This window comes from Hemibagrus wyckioides, linkage group LG15, assembly GCF_019097595.1.
Source record: "Hemibagrus wyckioides isolate EC202008001 linkage group LG15, SWU_Hwy_1.0, whole genome shotgun sequence".
NCBI classification, from domain to species: domain Eukaryota; kingdom Metazoa; phylum Chordata; class Actinopteri; order Siluriformes; family Bagridae; genus Hemibagrus; species Hemibagrus wyckioides.
Window position 1 is genome coordinate 5650120 of NC_080724.1, and position 18623 is coordinate 5668742.

General features: G+C 37.4%; 1 protein-coding gene across 5 annotated transcripts in view; it reads right to left on the minus strand.

Moving 5' to 3' along the window:
• baz2a (bromodomain adjacent to zinc finger domain, 2A) overlaps window positions 1–18623 on the minus strand; it is a 63521-nt gene that overhangs the window by 6960 nt on the left and 37938 nt on the right. For 2 of the 5 annotated variants that reach the window (XM_058410114.1, XM_058410115.1), the window contains exons 16-27: window positions 17672–17734; window positions 16910–17054; window positions 16233–16547; window positions 15901–16100; window positions 14921–15080; window positions 10297–10452; window positions 6627–6787; window positions 6137–6423; window positions 3487–3622; window positions 887–1033; window positions 541–767; window positions 143–286 (exon numbers count right to left, since the gene is read on the minus strand). In XM_058410114.1, the coding sequence (XP_058266097.1) occupies window positions 143–286; window positions 541–767; window positions 887–1033; window positions 3487–3622; window positions 6137–6423; window positions 6627–6787; window positions 10297–10452; window positions 14921–15080; window positions 15901–16100; window positions 16233–16547; window positions 16910–17054; window positions 17672–17734 (2141 nt within the window). Of the gene's footprint in view, window positions 1–142; window positions 287–540; window positions 768–886; window positions 1034–3486; window positions 3623–6136; window positions 6424–6626; window positions 6788–10296; window positions 10453–14920; window positions 15081–15900; window positions 16101–16232; window positions 16548–16909; window positions 17055–17671; window positions 17735–18623 lie in introns of those variants that run through there. The other 3 variants (XM_058410116.1, XM_058410113.1, XM_058410117.1) reach the window with 3 other exon arrangements.

Genomic DNA, 18623 nt, shown 5'->3' on the forward strand with positions numbered 1-18623 from the left:
TTTGACCTGGAAAACATACCACCTCACACAATTATCAGATTAGCTGATTGAATTAAAACTACTTAACTGAGCTCAATGAAAATCAAATAAATAAAATAAAGAAACAGATATACATTTTACACAAACCCACAAGCAATCTTACCCCCCCTGTAGAAGCCTTTCCCGCATTGTTAGGAAATCCATAGGGTTTTTAATGATGCGGCGGTACCCAGGCACAAGTCGTGGGTTAACTGGCTCTAGAAAGGGCCAAGCATCAGCATGGGCCTCCATCTCCATCAGAATAATCCTGAGAAACACACAAATATGGTTAATACATTATATAATGCAATATGTTGCTTTCCAACTAAAGAATAGTTCATTCTCCTGCTATAACACAGACATGAAAATTTTTAAACAAATTTTTAAATTATTATAATTAAACTAAGTTTATACCCATGGCAAGCTCTTATTAACACTCACTTTTTAAAATCTTAACTAAGACATAATACAATGGAGTCAAAGTCTCCAAACAGTTTGAAATGCTGAAACCTCTGAACTCACTCGCAGTATGTGAGGTCAGGTTGGTTTCGTGTAGCCATGCGTCTGCGTTTGGAGGGGGAGTAGTTTGACCCGCTGGAGGGGGTGGAAACATATTTTTGTCGTGTAGTCATGCTCTTCCTCTGTCGCTGCTCCTCAGCTGAATTTTCCACTCCATGAGCAGGGCGTTGTTTTCGTGCCTTTGCTCTCTGTCGGGCTGATTGTTTTGGCTGAGAATCTGCACCAGTTTCCTTAGAAACCATACAAATGAAGATGTTAAGTACACTAAATATAAAAGGATTTTGAAATAATTCAAAGGTGATTTTTCTTCCAATTAATCTGTAAGTGTTTGAGTTTTATGCTACATTACCATAGAATTGCAGGAGGGACAGAACCAGTCACCTTCTGGCACCTGAGTGACCTTTGGTCTCAGGCAGAACATGTGCCATCCATGATCACAGCCATCACATAGCAGTAGAGATGCATCATTATCTCCCTTATGGCACACCTGGCATGTCTGTAGACACATATTTTTACATGTACAAGTATTTATACATATATGGGTGAGCAGGGGATCAAACATATTGTTTTCCAAAGTATGTAGGAAAGGTCATACTGTTAATAGAACTGAAACAACAGTGAAAGTCAGTATAGTGAACCACTGACTACACCTGCTACTCACTCAAGACTAATAACTATTTCGCAGCATTAACAGTAAACATTATTAGTAACAGATAACAATATACTGGTCTGGCGTTTAAGTTTATTTTTAATATTAGTGGTGCTTGTGTAGCAAAAAGCATCAACATATTGTCATCTCAAATACTTTTTATGATGTTGGGTTGTGCACAACCAAAATACTATTCTGCTTTTATTAGCTTATTATTATTATTATTATTAAATACTACTACCATCTACAGATACTACTCCTCCTAGAGCTTTCATTCTACATGCACCAAACTCGCCCAAAGATGTATTTTTTTTTAGCTGAAACAACTTGCGGTTTTCCTGTAGCAATAATTTTAAAAAATCCTAAAAACTATCATCCATCCATCCATCCATCCATCCAACGCTACAATTATTGGCATCCTATCTATCCATCTATTCAACTACAGGTATTGGCACCTTATTAATCTATCTATGTATTTAACTATTTAAGTATTAACAGCCTATCAATCTGCCTATTTAACACTACAATTACCTATCTATCCAATACTACAATATTTTGGCACCCTAACAATCTATCCATCCAACCATACATCTATCCAACTTTACAATTACTGCCACCAATCTATCCATTTATTAAACACCTACCTAATCAACGCAATTTGCAAACTAAAATAATCAAAACAATAGGCATCAATGTGACTATTGACATTGTCTAATAATTAATGTTAATTTGACAGCCAAACTGTCATTAGTCCTCATCCTCCTCGACTTTTAAGTAGTACATGATATAGTCAACCACTCTATTTTCCATCCTTATGAGGAATTTTGTAATTTGTGACACGGTATGGTAATGTTTTGTTTGCTATCTGAAGATTGGCCATATCTACTTCATGCATCCCTTCCAATGGTGTCCCACAAGGCTCAGTACTTGGTACTCTTCTCTTATCCCTCTTACATTTGCTAAGGTCATATCCTCACATGGGTTTTCATACCACTGATTTGTAAATGACACTCTCAACATATCCTCCATCTACAATGTACCAGAAGGTATATAAACCCATCTCTTCTATCTTACCACATACCAGTAAAATTTTATTTCATTGATTATAACATATTACTACTGATTTATAAAGCATGGAATGGCCACACCACACCATTTTTTGTTTTTTTATAATCTGCAACACCTAATTCTATCAAAAGATGCAAGTAATTTTTTGGTACTCCCAGTGTTCCTGATGGATTCTGCTCTCCATTCTGATGCCCTACTTCTGGTTGGAGTCTCATCACTGCACTGAAGTGCTCATTTCTTGGCTAATCTTTTCTGCATCATTAATATCTCACTTAGAAGATGTAGCCAAGCCACCATCAGCCAGTAACTTTTCAGCAGGCACGTAACAAGGTAAATATTATTGTTACCAACCTAAACGTTTTTTTTTCATCTAAGAACCCCTTAGAAAATACATGCAATCTGTACGGTGCTATACATGTTTTGGCACAGAAAAATAAGCATATCGTCTTAGAACAGCAAGTATGTTATGTTAGGTATGTGTTTGATTAATTTCATAATAACTGGAATACAGTAAATTGTGACAAAATCCATGTCCAAGTTCTCAACTCCTTGTAAAAAAAATTGGAACATACATAGAAAGACTAGCATGTCATAGGTAGAAAACATGTTTGTTGACCTTTGTGTGTGTGTGTTTGTGTACATAGTTTACTTTTGATGTATTAGAATATTATTGTCTAAGATAGTGTATAGTACATACACATAGTACATATAATACAATACTACTGTATAAGAATAGTCTTGTCTGTCAGTACCAAACTGACTCTATAAAAAATTACCGGGAATGTTGTTCTCTGGATAGCCTTAAGACTGTAATTTATCCTCAACAATTTTCCAGTCAAGTTTACAACATTGAACAGTTACATAAATTTGACTTTACATTAAAGCTATAATGAACTCAGAAATTACTCTGATGCTCATAAGCTTCTAGTTGCACAATTGCACTTTATGACTTTAGTATACAGTTATAGAAGGTGATACATTACAGGTTGAGAGGGTCTGCTGATCTTTTTCATATGTATTTTCAAATGTATTATATTTTTAAGAACCTTTTTAGAATTGTCATGAGTAAGAGCAAACACAGTTTACATTCTTTTTTTTCTTTTAACATTTTTATTTCATTCACTCATTTAGCAATTTTCCTATTTTACTACTCTTTTGGGATTGGGGGGTTTAATGGGGGTTTAAACCAAGACTGAATGAATGCTATCCACTACCCAGGTGTATGTTCTTACCACTTTGATGATAGATTTCTCCCAGGAAATTGCTTTTTCCAGTTGGAGCAGACACAATGAGAGCTGTGATGCACTTCGGCACCGGTCCAGGGCCTGCCTCCAAGTCCTCAACCTGTAGGTAATCTCATTTTCCAGGCTGCAAACAGATCAATACAAAGAACAATGTAAAATACTGATATTAATTTAATATTTTTTACAAAAATTATCATCAAGGGTAAATTCCTGCCTTGTTCTCAGCATTCCTGAATAGGATCCTCCCATTCAGCACCACTCTGACCAGTGGTTACTGCAAACTTCCAATAAACTGAAAAGTATTAATCCTTTGGTGCTTCTTACTATATCCATAGAGAGCATTAATATTAACATTGGTAATTCTTTTTTTGTCTTGCAAGTTGAACCAACTTCTGCGAAAATTGGCCAGACAATTTCAAGCACTTCAACAAGAGATCTCTATTTCTGTTTTTCCTGAGACTGATCTACAAGACTCCTAAGACAAACCATTCTTCAGATTGCAAATCATGTTGAAGTTCATGGAATTTCAAGACTTGATTCCTATATCTCTAAATAAAAATAGAGTTTAAAATACAGTTTATTTTCCTTCCATACTTGAGCTAATTATTAGTTCATAAACTTAATTAATTTCCTATGATTTTATAAACGTTATATTATATACTCTTACCTTCTCCTTGCATCTCTGTGTGACACTTTTGCATGTAATCTTATACTAAAACAGGCATAGGCTCACCAAAACCATGAATCTTGATATCTGATGAAGCACACAAAAATTCGGCACCAACAGGATAACTTCTTTGACCCAACCTGTCTGTGTCAGCTGGTTTGGTTTAATGGTGTGAGAATGTTTTCTTGGCACAATTTGGGCCCATTATTTCCAATCAATCATTGAAAGCCCCAGGCAATTTTAGTATTGTTGTATTCCTTCATGACCACAATATACCCATCTTCTAAAGTTGTCTTCCAGCTTGATAATGCACTGTTACAATGTTACAAAGCAAATTTCATCACAACCTGGCTAATGAACATGACAATGAGAAACTGCAAAACTAAAGCCCCCCACTCTGCTAACGACCAACGTCTGGCCAACAGCCTGAATGAGTTCTACTGTCGCTTTTAAAGTCAATGGGACAGTCAAGTCACCAACAGCCCCAACGACACCAGCCATTAACATCAACTCCACCCTATCAGCTTCACCACCACTGTACAATTAATGTACAGTTAATGTTTCCATCTACACTAAATGTGTAATTTAATGTTGCACTGGTTCACTTTTTATACAATACTATACTGCAATATTACACAGTTAATATTACCTCTTGCTAAAAGTTCAAAAGCATCAAATGTATTACTATAGTGTTCCTAAGTGCTCTGTGAGTGTATGTAAAATAGTAGGAAAATATAGAAAACACTTGAATAAAAACTTCATGGTTCAGATTATAATTGTCAAGTGGCAGCTGGTGTTAAAATTGGTTTTTTTTTAGTGGGGGGGCAAACTTAAAATCAAACTGTTAGTCATGCAGGACTGTAAATATAAGTTGATAATGCATCATTACTGCTAAAATAAAATATTGAAAATGTTACTGTTAAAGTCAGCTGTTAAAGCATGCAATAAATGTACTATGAATCAGTGAATTTGAGTTCAATGTGGGTTTATTACCAATAACGAAATAATGAAGGTAATCATTAAAAAACACACAATGGAAAGTTGCCTAATCACAGGCCTCCTTTCTTTCTGGCTTGCCAATTTCTCAATGACTTTCTGGTTAAAGTCAGTCACGTCAGTCACCAGTCTTTTTTCCGAGTGTAAGCTCGACTGCCATCACATGACTGCTGCTGAATTTTCAAAATTGTTTTCTTCCCCCCTGCTCCTTGATTCTTTTCTTTCTTCTGAACGCCTTGTGAAAGGGTATTGTTGTAAAGATATAACAGAATTTTCTTTCGTCTTGAGATATTTTGCTTGCTTCCACATTAATCCGTACCTGCCCGTTAACTGACCATCTGCTAACCGGTAATAAGACTCCAATCACATGAGGCCAAATATATAAAAACAATATTGATTCGCCAACAACAATAGTGAAGAAAAATTTGAAACAAGCCAATAAGAGCTCAGCCTCAAGTCACATGCTTTTTAAAACTTTTACGGATCTACATACACACTCGTTTCCAAGCACACACACCCATGCACACACAAATGAACGTAACAGTTTTTATTTGTTTTATCTTGAATAAATGATAATATGACTAACAACAGAATAGTTTGACTAAATGATTTTATTTCGTTATTAGATAAATATATAATTATTGTTAACGTAGCATTCTTCTCTGGCTAACTTTTTTCTTCACTGTTGTTGCTGTTGAAGTTTTTGCTTGATTAGGCCACAAGGTAAAGTCTTTGTGTAGGTCATAATTTAAATATTCTTTTGTCATTATCATTGTCGTTATAATTAAATACATTTTAAAATGTTAATGGAACAGGGAGTAATCTTTATTAATCAATTATTTAATTTAAATAGTCAAATAAACATTTGATGCAGCCCAACTCATAACCCATTATCTACCACTTGCAACAGCTTTAAAAAAAGCATGTAAAATGCAAATTTCTTCCATTATTCCTTCTTTATTTCATGTTTCTGACCTGAAGGTGTCCATGGTAATCTCCTCTCCTCCAGGTGGGGATGTAAGAGGAGCTAAGCGCATCACCTCAGCAAGATTCCACAGTGGCCCCTTGAGATAGCGCCGCTCAATATTCCTCTCCAGGTTGGTAAGACGCAGCACAGCCAGATCCAGAGGGTTTGTGGGTACACGCAAGAGGTCCCACCACTCTTTTTTGCTCCTCACCATCCAGTCTTCTCTGGGGTCCACCTCATGTTCGTAATATTGCAGATCTTCCCGGGTAGAGTCAGGCTCTGGAGCAGTGAAACCCTAAACAAAGGAAAAGACAGATAAAACAGGAAGACAAAGAAAATACTAACAAGAAGAATAGATAAAGCTGATCTTAATGTTGCTCAGTATCAGCATCCCAGTGTGATGAGGGTATGCTGATTTAAAGGATGCCAATCAAATGGAGTAAAAATAATTTCAGAAGATTTTCTCTGCCTTTTTACTAATGCCCTTTTATGCATCACCTTAAGCTGCAGATCAGCTCCCAACACCCTGTGCTCCAGACCCTCCACCATTTGAAGGATGCTAATATCAATCTGCATGGCATGCTCCTGTTCTGCCCATGGCTGCTCCACTGCCTCCAGCAAGGGTCTGTCATTCTCCACCTTCAGATGAAAGACGGGATCTAATAAAGAAAAAGAAATGATTTAGGCTCAAACAATTCTCCAATTTAAACAAGTTTTAAGTACGGACCTTCAATAGTACTAAGCATTTGTTATTACTATGCTCAGATGTGGAAGGAGGGGCATGCTCGAGCACCGTTTTGTGAATGAATGGGCCAGGGAAGGTGAGTGCTAAGCATTGCATGCCTGTGGGGAATTGAACTAACAAATGCTCTGTGTTGCAAAATGCTGTGGTGAGGATAAAAAGGAGACAGATGAGCATATCAAAAGAGAAAGAGCCAACAACTTGCATGATGTAAATTATCCCAATAAAAAGCAAAAAAGAAGTAGACGACGAAGAAAAAGAAGGCTTTATTATTTTCACACATTACTTTATTTTCACAGCACAGTGGAATAATTTTCTTTGCATATCCCAGCTTGGGGTCAGAGCACAGGGTCAGCCATTGTACAGTGTCCCTGGAGCAGAGAGGGTTAACAGAGACAGCTTGATGGTACTGGGGCCCTGATCTTCTGATCAAAAACCCAGAACCTTAACCACTTCAGCTAACATTGCATAAAGAACACTACTGAGGTTCTACAACCTACTTCCTGCTTCCTCATTCCCTACCTGGGATGTGTTAAATCAGATTACATGGCTTTCTGGTTCATTTTTCTGCTAGAGTTCCAACTATCCTCAGTAATCAATACATAAAAATAATAAAAACATCATCTTAGCAAGACATCTATTAACTTTCATTACTATAATTTGATGTGCACAGGCGTCGACCTGGACAGCCACTTGTTACAGTTGCTCATACTAACTTTTTAAAATAACAGCTTTCCAAAATCTTTTTTTAGCTTAGATAAGTAACTAGACTCTATAAGTCATGCCCATCTAAAGCAATGAAGTTTGGAGGAGTTTTAATCATTATCCTGGTTATTGGAGCACTAATTCTACAAAACCATGCTTCTTGGGGACAACACCACCATGCAGCCATTGGTTACAGTCGGGACCAGCTGATCACCCTCCAACCGACAGCTGCCGACTTCCCAGCTAATTCCAGAGGAGCTCTCAAGGAAGCCTCAGGGGAAAGGGGCAGGGTAAGGAGGATGAAACTTCAAACACCTCAAACACTGCTATGTGCCTCTGAATAAGAGACATCTTGTGACCATCAGAACAGTGAGGGGTGGTCTGGGGACTACTATGAATCATTGAAGGGCTGTATCGAGTTAACTGACTGGAATGCACTCTTTGAGCTTCATGGAAAGGATATTGATGGGCTTACTCAATGCATAACTGTGCATAACCTCATCTATTTCTTCTTTCATAAGAAGAAATAAGAAGAAATAGATGAGAAAGCTGTAGTGGAAACCTGAGAAGCATGAACTGGATAATAAACATATCCTAGAATTCATACAACCCAGAGCCATAAATTGATCTAAAAGCAATCTACACAAAAGTACATTTGACCTCTCCCTGCTAGCATCAGAACTTCTTAGTATTTCATCTTAATGGGCAGCCTGGAGATCATGTGATCTGAGGAATGAGGCAGGTGTGCCAACCAATTGCATTGCACAATTACACACATGATCACATATCTTTTAGTCTACAACACCTGTCCTTGGAATGCTGGAGCAAACTGGAATACAAGGAAGAAACTCTCAAAGCACAGGGAACATGGAAGTTCCATGCACACAGGGTGGGAATCAAACCTCAAACCCCAAACCCCAGAGGTGTGAGGCAAATGTGCTAACCACTATGCAGCCATGCCCCCCTAAGTTCTATCCAAAATATATTAAATAATATCAAAACCCAACAATTATTAAACCATGCAAAAAATGGGAAGGTGTTCTAACAATCACACACAGATTATTTCTGGCCACAAATTTTAGATAACATATCCTACATAACTAATACCAGTCTATAACTTACACATATGAAAAAATTCATAGGACTTGAAACACAGAAATTTAAAATGGGCAACATGAAATACATCTGTAGATATTGCACACAAAACAAATGAAAAAAAAAAAGCATTACTAAGGAAGGTACCATGAAGACCAAGAAAACCATACTGGAAATCTAAGAACAGTATCAAGTGGTTCAGGTTCTGGGTTTTTGATCAGAGGATTGGGGTTCAAGCCATAGCACCGCTAATCTGCCATCGTTGGGCCCTTGAGCAAGTTCCCCAACCCCCCTGCTCCAGGGGCACTGCTTCATGGCTGACTCAAATCCTCCAAGGAAGGGATATGCAAAGAAAGATTTCACTGTGCAGTAATGTATATCTGACAATAAAGACTACTTAACTTAAAAAATAAAATTACCAAATTCAACTTTAGTTGGACACCACTCATCACCGATATGTTATTCACTTCATAGTTAATAGAGATCCTGCAGCCACACCAAATTATCAAAGCCATACTGCACATACTAGCATAATATTCATAAACACATACAAATTGATTAGAAAAGTAATCATACACAATAGTGTGCCAAAAGCATCATCGTAGCTGCATGAGCTGTAGCCATGGTTAGTGTTCTTGTTGATAAAGTCTGAGAAAAAGGTATGCCCATCTTTATTTTGCCATTATAAATGTTTAGTTCCTCATTGAAATTTTTTTATGAAATGTTTTAAGTGTTTTCGTACATTATAGTGTTTTTGGTTGACACTTGGCTGGAAGCAATGGACTGTCATAGCTTGGTTCCAGCACATACTAGTTCTCTTTTCTGAGAAACCCAGATAAGGGGATCAGTGGCAAAGCATGAATGTGGTAAATTAAAGAAGTCCCAGGTCAGGTGTTTTTCAGGAACTAAGTCATAACATTAAGAGAAATGTCTTTGAGGGATGAAAGTAGTGGCTGCTTTACACAACTGAGTTTCTGTGAATGGACATTCTGTTCTGCAACAGCTAATACAACGGCACATTTTTTTTGTATTCTATTAGAGATGGTTAATTGCAAGAAGCCGATTTTACTTTCAATATTCACACTGTAGTTCTAACTGAGTAAAGGCTATCTGGTCTAATATGCTCTCTGCTCACTCAAAAGAGATTCATGTTTTTAAAAATATTGTCATTTTAGACTGTAGAAAATTTTGGAAAATAAAGATTTTGGATACTATATGGAGACTTTCTGCCTTTGTGTTTTTACTTTTGACTGTTAACATTCTATATTTTTTTTTACCTGTCTGTGATTTGCTTAGTTACATATAAGTGTATTATATATACTTTTCTTTGTTTATTACTTAGTCCTGGTGTTCCCCACTTGAGTACCAAGGCCACTGCCTTTGCCCTTTGTCAAGTGCTTTATCTTTTGTTGCCTGCTCTTTAACTTTTGTCACCACAAATATGAAAGTGGGTCAAATACCAACTTTGTAATGTGAACACATCATTTGCATAAGGTTTCCATACACAATAAAACTACATGTCCAAGTAAACATTTGGTAAAGATTCCAAAACATTTATTTGTACCAGAATTTTACCATATTGGTGTAACAGCACATAACAATATTGTCTTCTTAAAATTGACTCACCTGTCATAGGTTGCGTGCAGCACTCAGTCAGAAACTCCATGTGTTTGGTAAGGTTCTTCCGAAGGACTCTTTCTCTGATACCACGGGGATGGAGAGCAGTCAAAATTGCAGTAAGTTCCTCAGGCTTTCTAATCCACCACCAACCTTTTACCATCTCTGGAGATGGAGAATTTTGTTATTGAAGACTAACCTTCTGAAACAACATCCTTTGCATGATTATTCTGGTTTAATATGTAAACAAGTCAGCATACATTTTGCTAACAATCAGTCAGCTCCAAAATTACTGACACCCTTCATTTTGATGGCTAAAAGGTTTTGTAAAGTTTATCCTTTTCAACACCATTCAAAGCTATTAATTGTGTACATACTCAAAAATAAGTTGCTCAACAAACTGACATGTAGGAAATTAAAAGCTGTCATTCTGTTCAACTGTCTCATATTCATCTTTTGTTTTCAGACCCAAATGTCTTCAGTGTAGGGCTGTAAATAACGATTATTTTCATAATCGAATAATCGGGCGATTATTGTTTTGGTTTTGATTAATCGATAAATCGGATAAAAACATCACATTTTTAAATACCTTTTTATTTTTATTTCAAATTAAATTTACACATTGGGTGTTACAAATATGAACGTAAAACTTTACACTACCACCATGTTTTTTCCAGCTTTTAAGCAGAAAACATCTGAACTTTTAAAACTTTTTTAAAAGCCACAAACCACAAACTGTTTGTGTTTCTTAAAGAGGCAGAACTACTAGACTACCAAGTTATGATTTATTCAGTCTTCCAGAAATATTGCATTGCATTATTTTTAATTGGTAACAAATACTGATAAAAAACAAATATTGTTTGTTTATTTTGATCAAACTGTTTTAATTTGACAGTATTTAATGGTCTTGCACTACAACTATTACCACTGTTTATTATCTACATTGTGAATGAGGAGTAACGAAGCACTCTTTACACAATAAACAATGGACACTGTAAGCATGCAAATAAAGCATTCACACAGAAGCATTCTTAGCGTCTACAAATGCAAGACATGGTGTTTAGGAATGGTTTTAAAAAGTGCAGTACAGAACGCAAAGGTCTCAGTGTGTGCCATGAAATTGCCATGCCAACTTGCAACTGTACACAAAGCTTGCAACGCTTGCCCCTCCTCTGGGGCCTTCTGATCTGTCCAGTGTTCTGTGAGTGACAATGATGAGCTGCGCTGCTTGTAAAAGTTGAAATCGTTTTAACATAAGACGCGCGAGAGGCTGCAAAATATGCGCGCGTAACAATCAAACACACTCGTATATCGCATTTATTGAAAAATAATGGAAAAGAACACACTAACACATTAAGGACACAAATATGGCACATGACAAATCTGCATTAAACTTTATGTGCTCGTTCATCATTTTCATGCTTTTGTGCATTTCCGATGTGCGCCTGTAACAATGCTATGATTGAATGCGTGGTGACGTGCGCCGGCCAACTAATTGATAATGTCATTCGTTGACAACGATTTACATTATTGATTATTATCGATATGATTGATTTGTTGTTTCAGCCCTACTTCAGGGTATAGTAAAAACACAAAAGAACTTCCTTGACTTTCCAATAGTTTTGGGGGGTTGTAATAAGAAAAGCCACTTAAAAAATCCCATTTCAGCAAGTGTGTCCCAGTTAGATAATAGATTCTCATGGGGTGCAGGGGGTGTCTAAGGGCAGGTATGGCTGTAGGTTTTCATTTCAAACAAGAAGTAGTCACATCTAATTCCAGCTTTTAGACAGTAATGTATGCTTTCAGTAGATACAGGTGTGACTTTTGCTTGGTTGGAATGAAAGCCTGCAGCCACAGCAGCCCTTCCCGAATAAGACTGGACACCCCCTTAATTCTATCAGTTGGCCCAAACACACACCCAGGGTCACCCACCTAGACTTTTTTGATAATTTGCAAAAATGCAGAACATCTGTGAACTAGTCCTGTTTATAATTTTAAACAAGTAAGAAGAGTGTGAGCCTCAATAAAAATCAAAAACATGTTTAGATATGTAAACACTATGGCCAACACATGTCAATAAATTCTAATGAACATCTGTAACTCATGATTGCTTGGATAGATTTGGACAAAATCTCATGTGCATACAAAACATTCTGAGGTCGTGTGCAGAATTTGAGGTACTCACATTTATCATAATCTGAATAATAGGCAAAACCTACTTTTGCAAAGCATTCCTAGAATTTTTGAACTTATCAAACAGGTTCACATACACTATGTTGCCAAACATTTTCGGACACCCCTCCAAATCAATGAATTCAGGTGTTTCAATCACTTCCATGGCTACAGGTGTATAAAATCAAGCACCTAGGCATGCAGACTGCTTCTATAAACATTTGTCAAAGAATGGATCGCTCTCAGGAGCTCAGTGAATTCAAGCATGGTACCGTGATAGGCCGCCACCTGTGCAATTTGTGAAATTTCCTTACTACTAAATATTCCATGGTCAACTGTTAGTGGTATTATAACAAAGCGGAAGCAATTGGGAACAACAGCAACTCAGCCACGAACTAGTAGGCCATGTAAAATCACAAAGCATGGTCAGCGCATGCTGAGTCAATAGCTACAGCCCTCCAAACTTCATGTGGCCTTCAGATTAGCTCAAAAACAGTGCATAGACAGCTTCAAGGAATGGGTTTTTATGGCTGAGCAGCACCAAGTGCAATCCAAAGCGTCAGATGCAGTGGTGTAAAGCACACCGCCACTGGATTCTAGAGCAGTGAACATGTGTTCTTAGGAGTGACAAATCATGCTTCTCTGTCTGGCAATCCAATGGACGAGTCTGGGTTTGGCGGTTGCCAGGAGAATGGTACTTGCCTGACTGCACTGTGACAAATGCAAAGTTTGGTGGAGGGGGGATTATGGTGTGGGGTTGTTTTTCAGCGATTGGGCTTGGCCCCTTAGTTTCAGTGAAAGGAACTCTTAATGCTTCAGCATACCAAGACATTTTGGACAATTTCATACTCCCAACTTTGTTGGGAACAAAGTTCTTCCTGTTCCAATAATGACCGTGCACCAGTACACAAAGCATGGCCCATAAAGACATGGATGAGCAATTACTGTGTGGAGGAACTTGCAAGTCCTGACCTCAACCCGATAGAACACCTTTGGGAAGAGCGGAGACTGTGAGCCAGACCTTCTTGTCCAACATCAGTGCCTGACCTCACAAATGTGCTTCTAGAGGAATGGTCAAAATTTCCCATAAACACACTCCAAAACCTTGTGGAAAGCATTCCTAGAAGAATTGAAGCTGTTATAGCTGCAAAGGTCAGGGCAACACCATATATAAACCTACGGATTAAGAATGGGGTGTCATTAAAGTTCATGTGCATGTAAAGGCAGGTGTCCCAAAAACTTTGGAAATAGTTTATATCTCTAGGTATGGCCTCTATATTTATTCTCTTGAAAATGGAGATAGTGATACAAGGAGTGTGTGAACAATTGGAGTCATACATTTTCAGTGTATGTGGAAATGCCACACATTTTCATTGTATGTGTGATATGCTTAAGTTTAACCTCTACCAAAGTGATAAAAAGGCCAAGTACAGAAAAAGGAAGGCTCTGATAATGCTCAGAGAAACACAAGCTCAAGCACAGTGGAGATAGTGTCAAGGCTTGGGCTTGAATGGTTTCTTCTGGAATGGGCTCACTAATAATAAATGACTATGTAAGTCATGATGGCATCAGGGAAAAATGTGGAAGGTTTTAAACTGTCAGTCAGAAGGGACTGAAGGTGAAAAATGCCCCAAAACAAACAACTGAAAGAAACTGCTTTACATTCCTGAAACAGCATCAGTAAAGGAACAAGTAATAGTGGTGATGTCAGTGGGTTGCTGAACCGATGCTATTAATGCAAACAAATAAGCACACGCACACACACACACAGACAGACAGACAGACAAAACAACATGCCCTGGCAGGACTAGCAGAAATATAGGGCAAACATGGAAGTTGTGTTTAAATATATTTTGTGCTAAGTTTATTTACTTTTCTTAGATCTTTAGGTAAACTTTAGATGTCTCATATTTTCAGTGTGAGATTAAGCAAATTAAACAAAAGCACATAACATTTTCCCAATTTTCTTAGAATTAATATTGGTCTCATGTAGCAGTAGTGCTGATTTATGCATGTTAAGAATATAAGCTCAGCCACTTCATTAATATTAATTTTATTAATATTATTACTGTATACCCAAAAAAAGACACCTGAACATCACACTGATATGTAAGCCCAAACATGATGATCATCTTTAGGATGAACTGTTACGCTGACTGTGTCCCAGGCCTTTCGCCCATTAGTAACATAGTGCAACATAACCTAACATAGTGCCTGACTTATTTAATGTTCTTGTAGCTGAAATAACATACCAATATCTTGTTTAAAGTCTTCCCAAAAACATGGAGGTTATTATAATAGCAAATGGTGAACTAAATCTGAAATGGGATGTTTAGAATGCACATTTGTGTGTTATGTTCAGTTTATGTTCATGGCCACAAACCTTGAACCACGCTTGTTTATGTCAACCAACTAGAATACAGTAAGGTCTGGTAGGGAAGCAAATGCAAATCAAACTAACCCTGTGGAATGGGCCTGACCACTAGCTGCTTGAAGTACTGCTGCTCCATTTCCTGAAAGTGAGAGGAGGGGGGTCTGCCCCTGCGTTTCACAGCAACTGCCTCAGTGTTCCTGTACCCAGCACCACTGCCCTTCCTGCACCTCCTGCCAGGTCTAGGAGTCTGAGTGAAGCACACATAAGGAGTGGAAAACAAACAGTAACAGCAAAATTATATACAAATCTTTACAAGAAAACCCATAAACAACACATGCCTTGATACTGTATGTTATTATTATTAGAAAATGTATCTGCTAATATACACTATATTGCCAAAAGTTTTGGGACAATCCTCCAAATCACTGAATTCAGGTGTTGTTTTTCAGGGGTTGGGCTCGGCCCCTTAGTTCCATTGAAAGAAACTCTTAATGCTTCAGCATACCGAAACATTTTGAATAATTTCAAGCTAACTTTGTGGGAGCAGTTTGGGGATGGCCCCTTCCTGTTCTAACATGACTGTGTAGCAGTGCAAAAAGCAAGGTCCATAAAGACATGGATGAGCGAGTTTGCTGTGGAGGAACTTGACTGGCCTGCACAGAGACCTGACCTCATCCCGACAGAACACCTTTGGGATGAATTAGAGTGGAGACTGCGAGCCAGGCCTTCTTGTCCAAAGATCAGTACCTGACCTCATAAATGCGCTTCTATAGGAATGGTCAAAAATTCCCATAAACACAATCCTAAACCTTGTAGCTGCAAAGGGCGGGCCAACTCCCTATAAAATTTATGTGCATGTAAGACATTCAGACGTCCCAGTTTTGGTCTGGCTCAGAGTCTCCGCTCTAGTTCATCCTAAAGGTGTTCCACCGGGTTGAGCCAAGCCCAATCCCTGAATTCAAAGATTTGGAGGGGTGTCCCAAAACTTTTGGCAATATAGTGTATGTACAGCATTATGTAGAAAAGTTAAGAAAAATTAAATTATAATTACCAGAAATGATAATCACCTGAGTAGCACTGACCTTTGGTAGTGTGACTGGTCTAAAGTGTGGACTAGTACCAACAGGAAGTGGAGTCTCTTTAAAAGAAGACATGAACGTAGACGCACATGGATTTAGTGATTCCTCCTTAGGCAACATCTGTCTACTATCTTTGTGTGCCTTCATAAAGTCTTCTGATTGGCTGCCACCCTTGCTGTTCTCTGCCCCTAATGCAAAGACATCACATAGGTCATTGATAAAAAAAGCATTGAGATGAATGTAACCAGGAATGCAAGGTAGACTGGATTAGATCTAAAATTTCAGAATTATGCCCTCCCCTTGCACTGAATCCTAGCCACCTGATTTATTGTAGCGCTGGCGGCGATTCTTGACTGTGCGTAAATGGAGCTCAACTTCTGGTCTGATTTTGCGGGGTCGGCCCCACCCTCGTGGGCTGCACATGAGAGAAGCCTCACCTGGAAGAGGGTCTACATCTGCAGGAGATGAAATGGAGGGGATATTGGAAGGGTGAGGGCAAAATGGTTGGTGTGTTTTGGTAGCACTGAGCAATGGAGACAGCTGTGGCTCCACTATGTTATCCACCTTCACAGAAGACATAACCTCTTTCTCAACAGAAGGCTTAGGTTCTTCCTTCAACAGAATGTCTCCTGAAGCTGTCAAAAGAGAAATAGCAGTAAATAAATGTTGATTTTAACAGCTTTCTGGAATTTAGTCATGTTTTAGTTGATGAAACTACCACAAAATTAATGCACTACAGTAGATCAGTATCAGTGAATAAAAATGAAATATTTCATTCTATTTAAAATTTTCCTTAAATTTCCTGAATTAGGTTCTTTTTTTTATTTTATTCTATATTTCCTTTTATGTAATTAAATTGCAGTTTTATTCAGGTTTTTTTTATTGTAAATTTGCATGGAATTCTATAATTTCAATGTAATGAATTTTATATAAAACAATAATTAAAAAAAATTAAAAACAATCATTTATCACCAGATATGAGATGCACATGATTTACCTAAGATCTCATCTGGCCCTTCTACTAGCAGACCACCGATATTTGGCAGCAGCCAGTACCTCCGCTGGTATCGGTCTTGTCCCAGTGACATTGCCCGCATGCAATGTGATGACTGGAGCAACTTCTTACGAAAAAACTCGTGGCGCTGAAAAACATAATTCCTCCATAATATCATAATGATGCATCATCTCAGCAATCAAAACCAATACGATACTTATGAACTAGCTGTATTTTAAGAACAATGTTTTTTTGTTTTTTTTTTACCAAGACAGTGTCAGTGCTGCTTAATTGTACTTGCATAATTAACAAAAAAAATCCCTTGTGCAGCATGTAGCTTATTTCTGCAACATGATTGTGCTAACAGCCTTCAGTCAGAAGACTGCTGCAATTAGTAGCAGGTTTGTCTGGCATAGCGGACTATTCTTAGCACAGCAGTGGCACTGACATAGCAATTAAGTCATGGATGTTGCATTACACAAGTGTTTTTGGCACAGCAGAAATGCTGAGACCTACTGTGAAAGAACTGAATCAGTGTATTCCAATCTGAATAGGGGTCCTCAAGGAATTCACAAAATACAAGTTAAGTTAAACATTATTGTCCTAGTGTTATTGTTTACAGTTGTCACTGAAAGTATGGGGTATGTGTAGGCAATATGACAAAAAATATATAAGTATGAAATATGAATATTATGAGCATCTAACAAGTATTTAATAATAACCTATAATTCTATTATTGCCCTATTGTAAATTTAAAAGCCCTACCTTGGTTAGTTTATCAATCTGTCGCTCCAGCTCAGGAACACTTGCACTGTTTAGACTTTCAGCCTGTAAGGAAATATAAACTACACTTATACATCAGAACATAATAGAAATTAATGAAAAGCCCGGAGGACCATTACAAAATGGCCAGAATCTGATAATGGAAATTACAAAACCATTCACCTAAAATGTGATGTGAGACAGTGGGGCATTGAATAGCTAGTTTCATTATGTTGGCATCCCTATGTGAGTGTAAAATGATCAGGATAATCACATTAATGATAATCACTATGATACTTGCACACTTTGCTACAGTATGCATATATATATTGGGATATTATTATCTGCATATTGGGATAGTATTAACATTAGGGACAAATAGTAACTTAACTGTAAACTTTATATATTTTCTATTTTCTATACTTCTGTAAAGCTGCTTTGAAACAATGTCCATTGGTAAAAGTGCTTTATAAATAAATTGATTTGAATTGAATATTCTACTATCACAACATTTATGTTGATAATTTAAATACAGTGTAGATTGTATAAATAATGTGGTTCTGTAATTTGCAGCAGGTGTCACTCATACATGAATGTAAAAAACTTAAATAAAAATAACATGAAGCATAAAAAATAGCACACTTCAAACATAATACAGCTAGTGGGGATTGACTATTATTAGGGACATTCTATTGACTTCTGTTAACATTTTAAAAATTAAAAAAAAAAAAGCACACACATGCATGTCCACATATTTATGTTAACAGGCATAATGTCCACACATTTATTGTTTTTTTCTAACGTTTACTAGTCAATTTTAAATGAATCGCATTAGCCAGCTACATTTGTTACCTTGGACAAAGACATTTTGCAGTGGAGAATTTAAATAGTGGTCATGAAAAACACTCACATTCTGTACATGTTCACTCATTTGGCAGATGCCCTTATCCAAAGT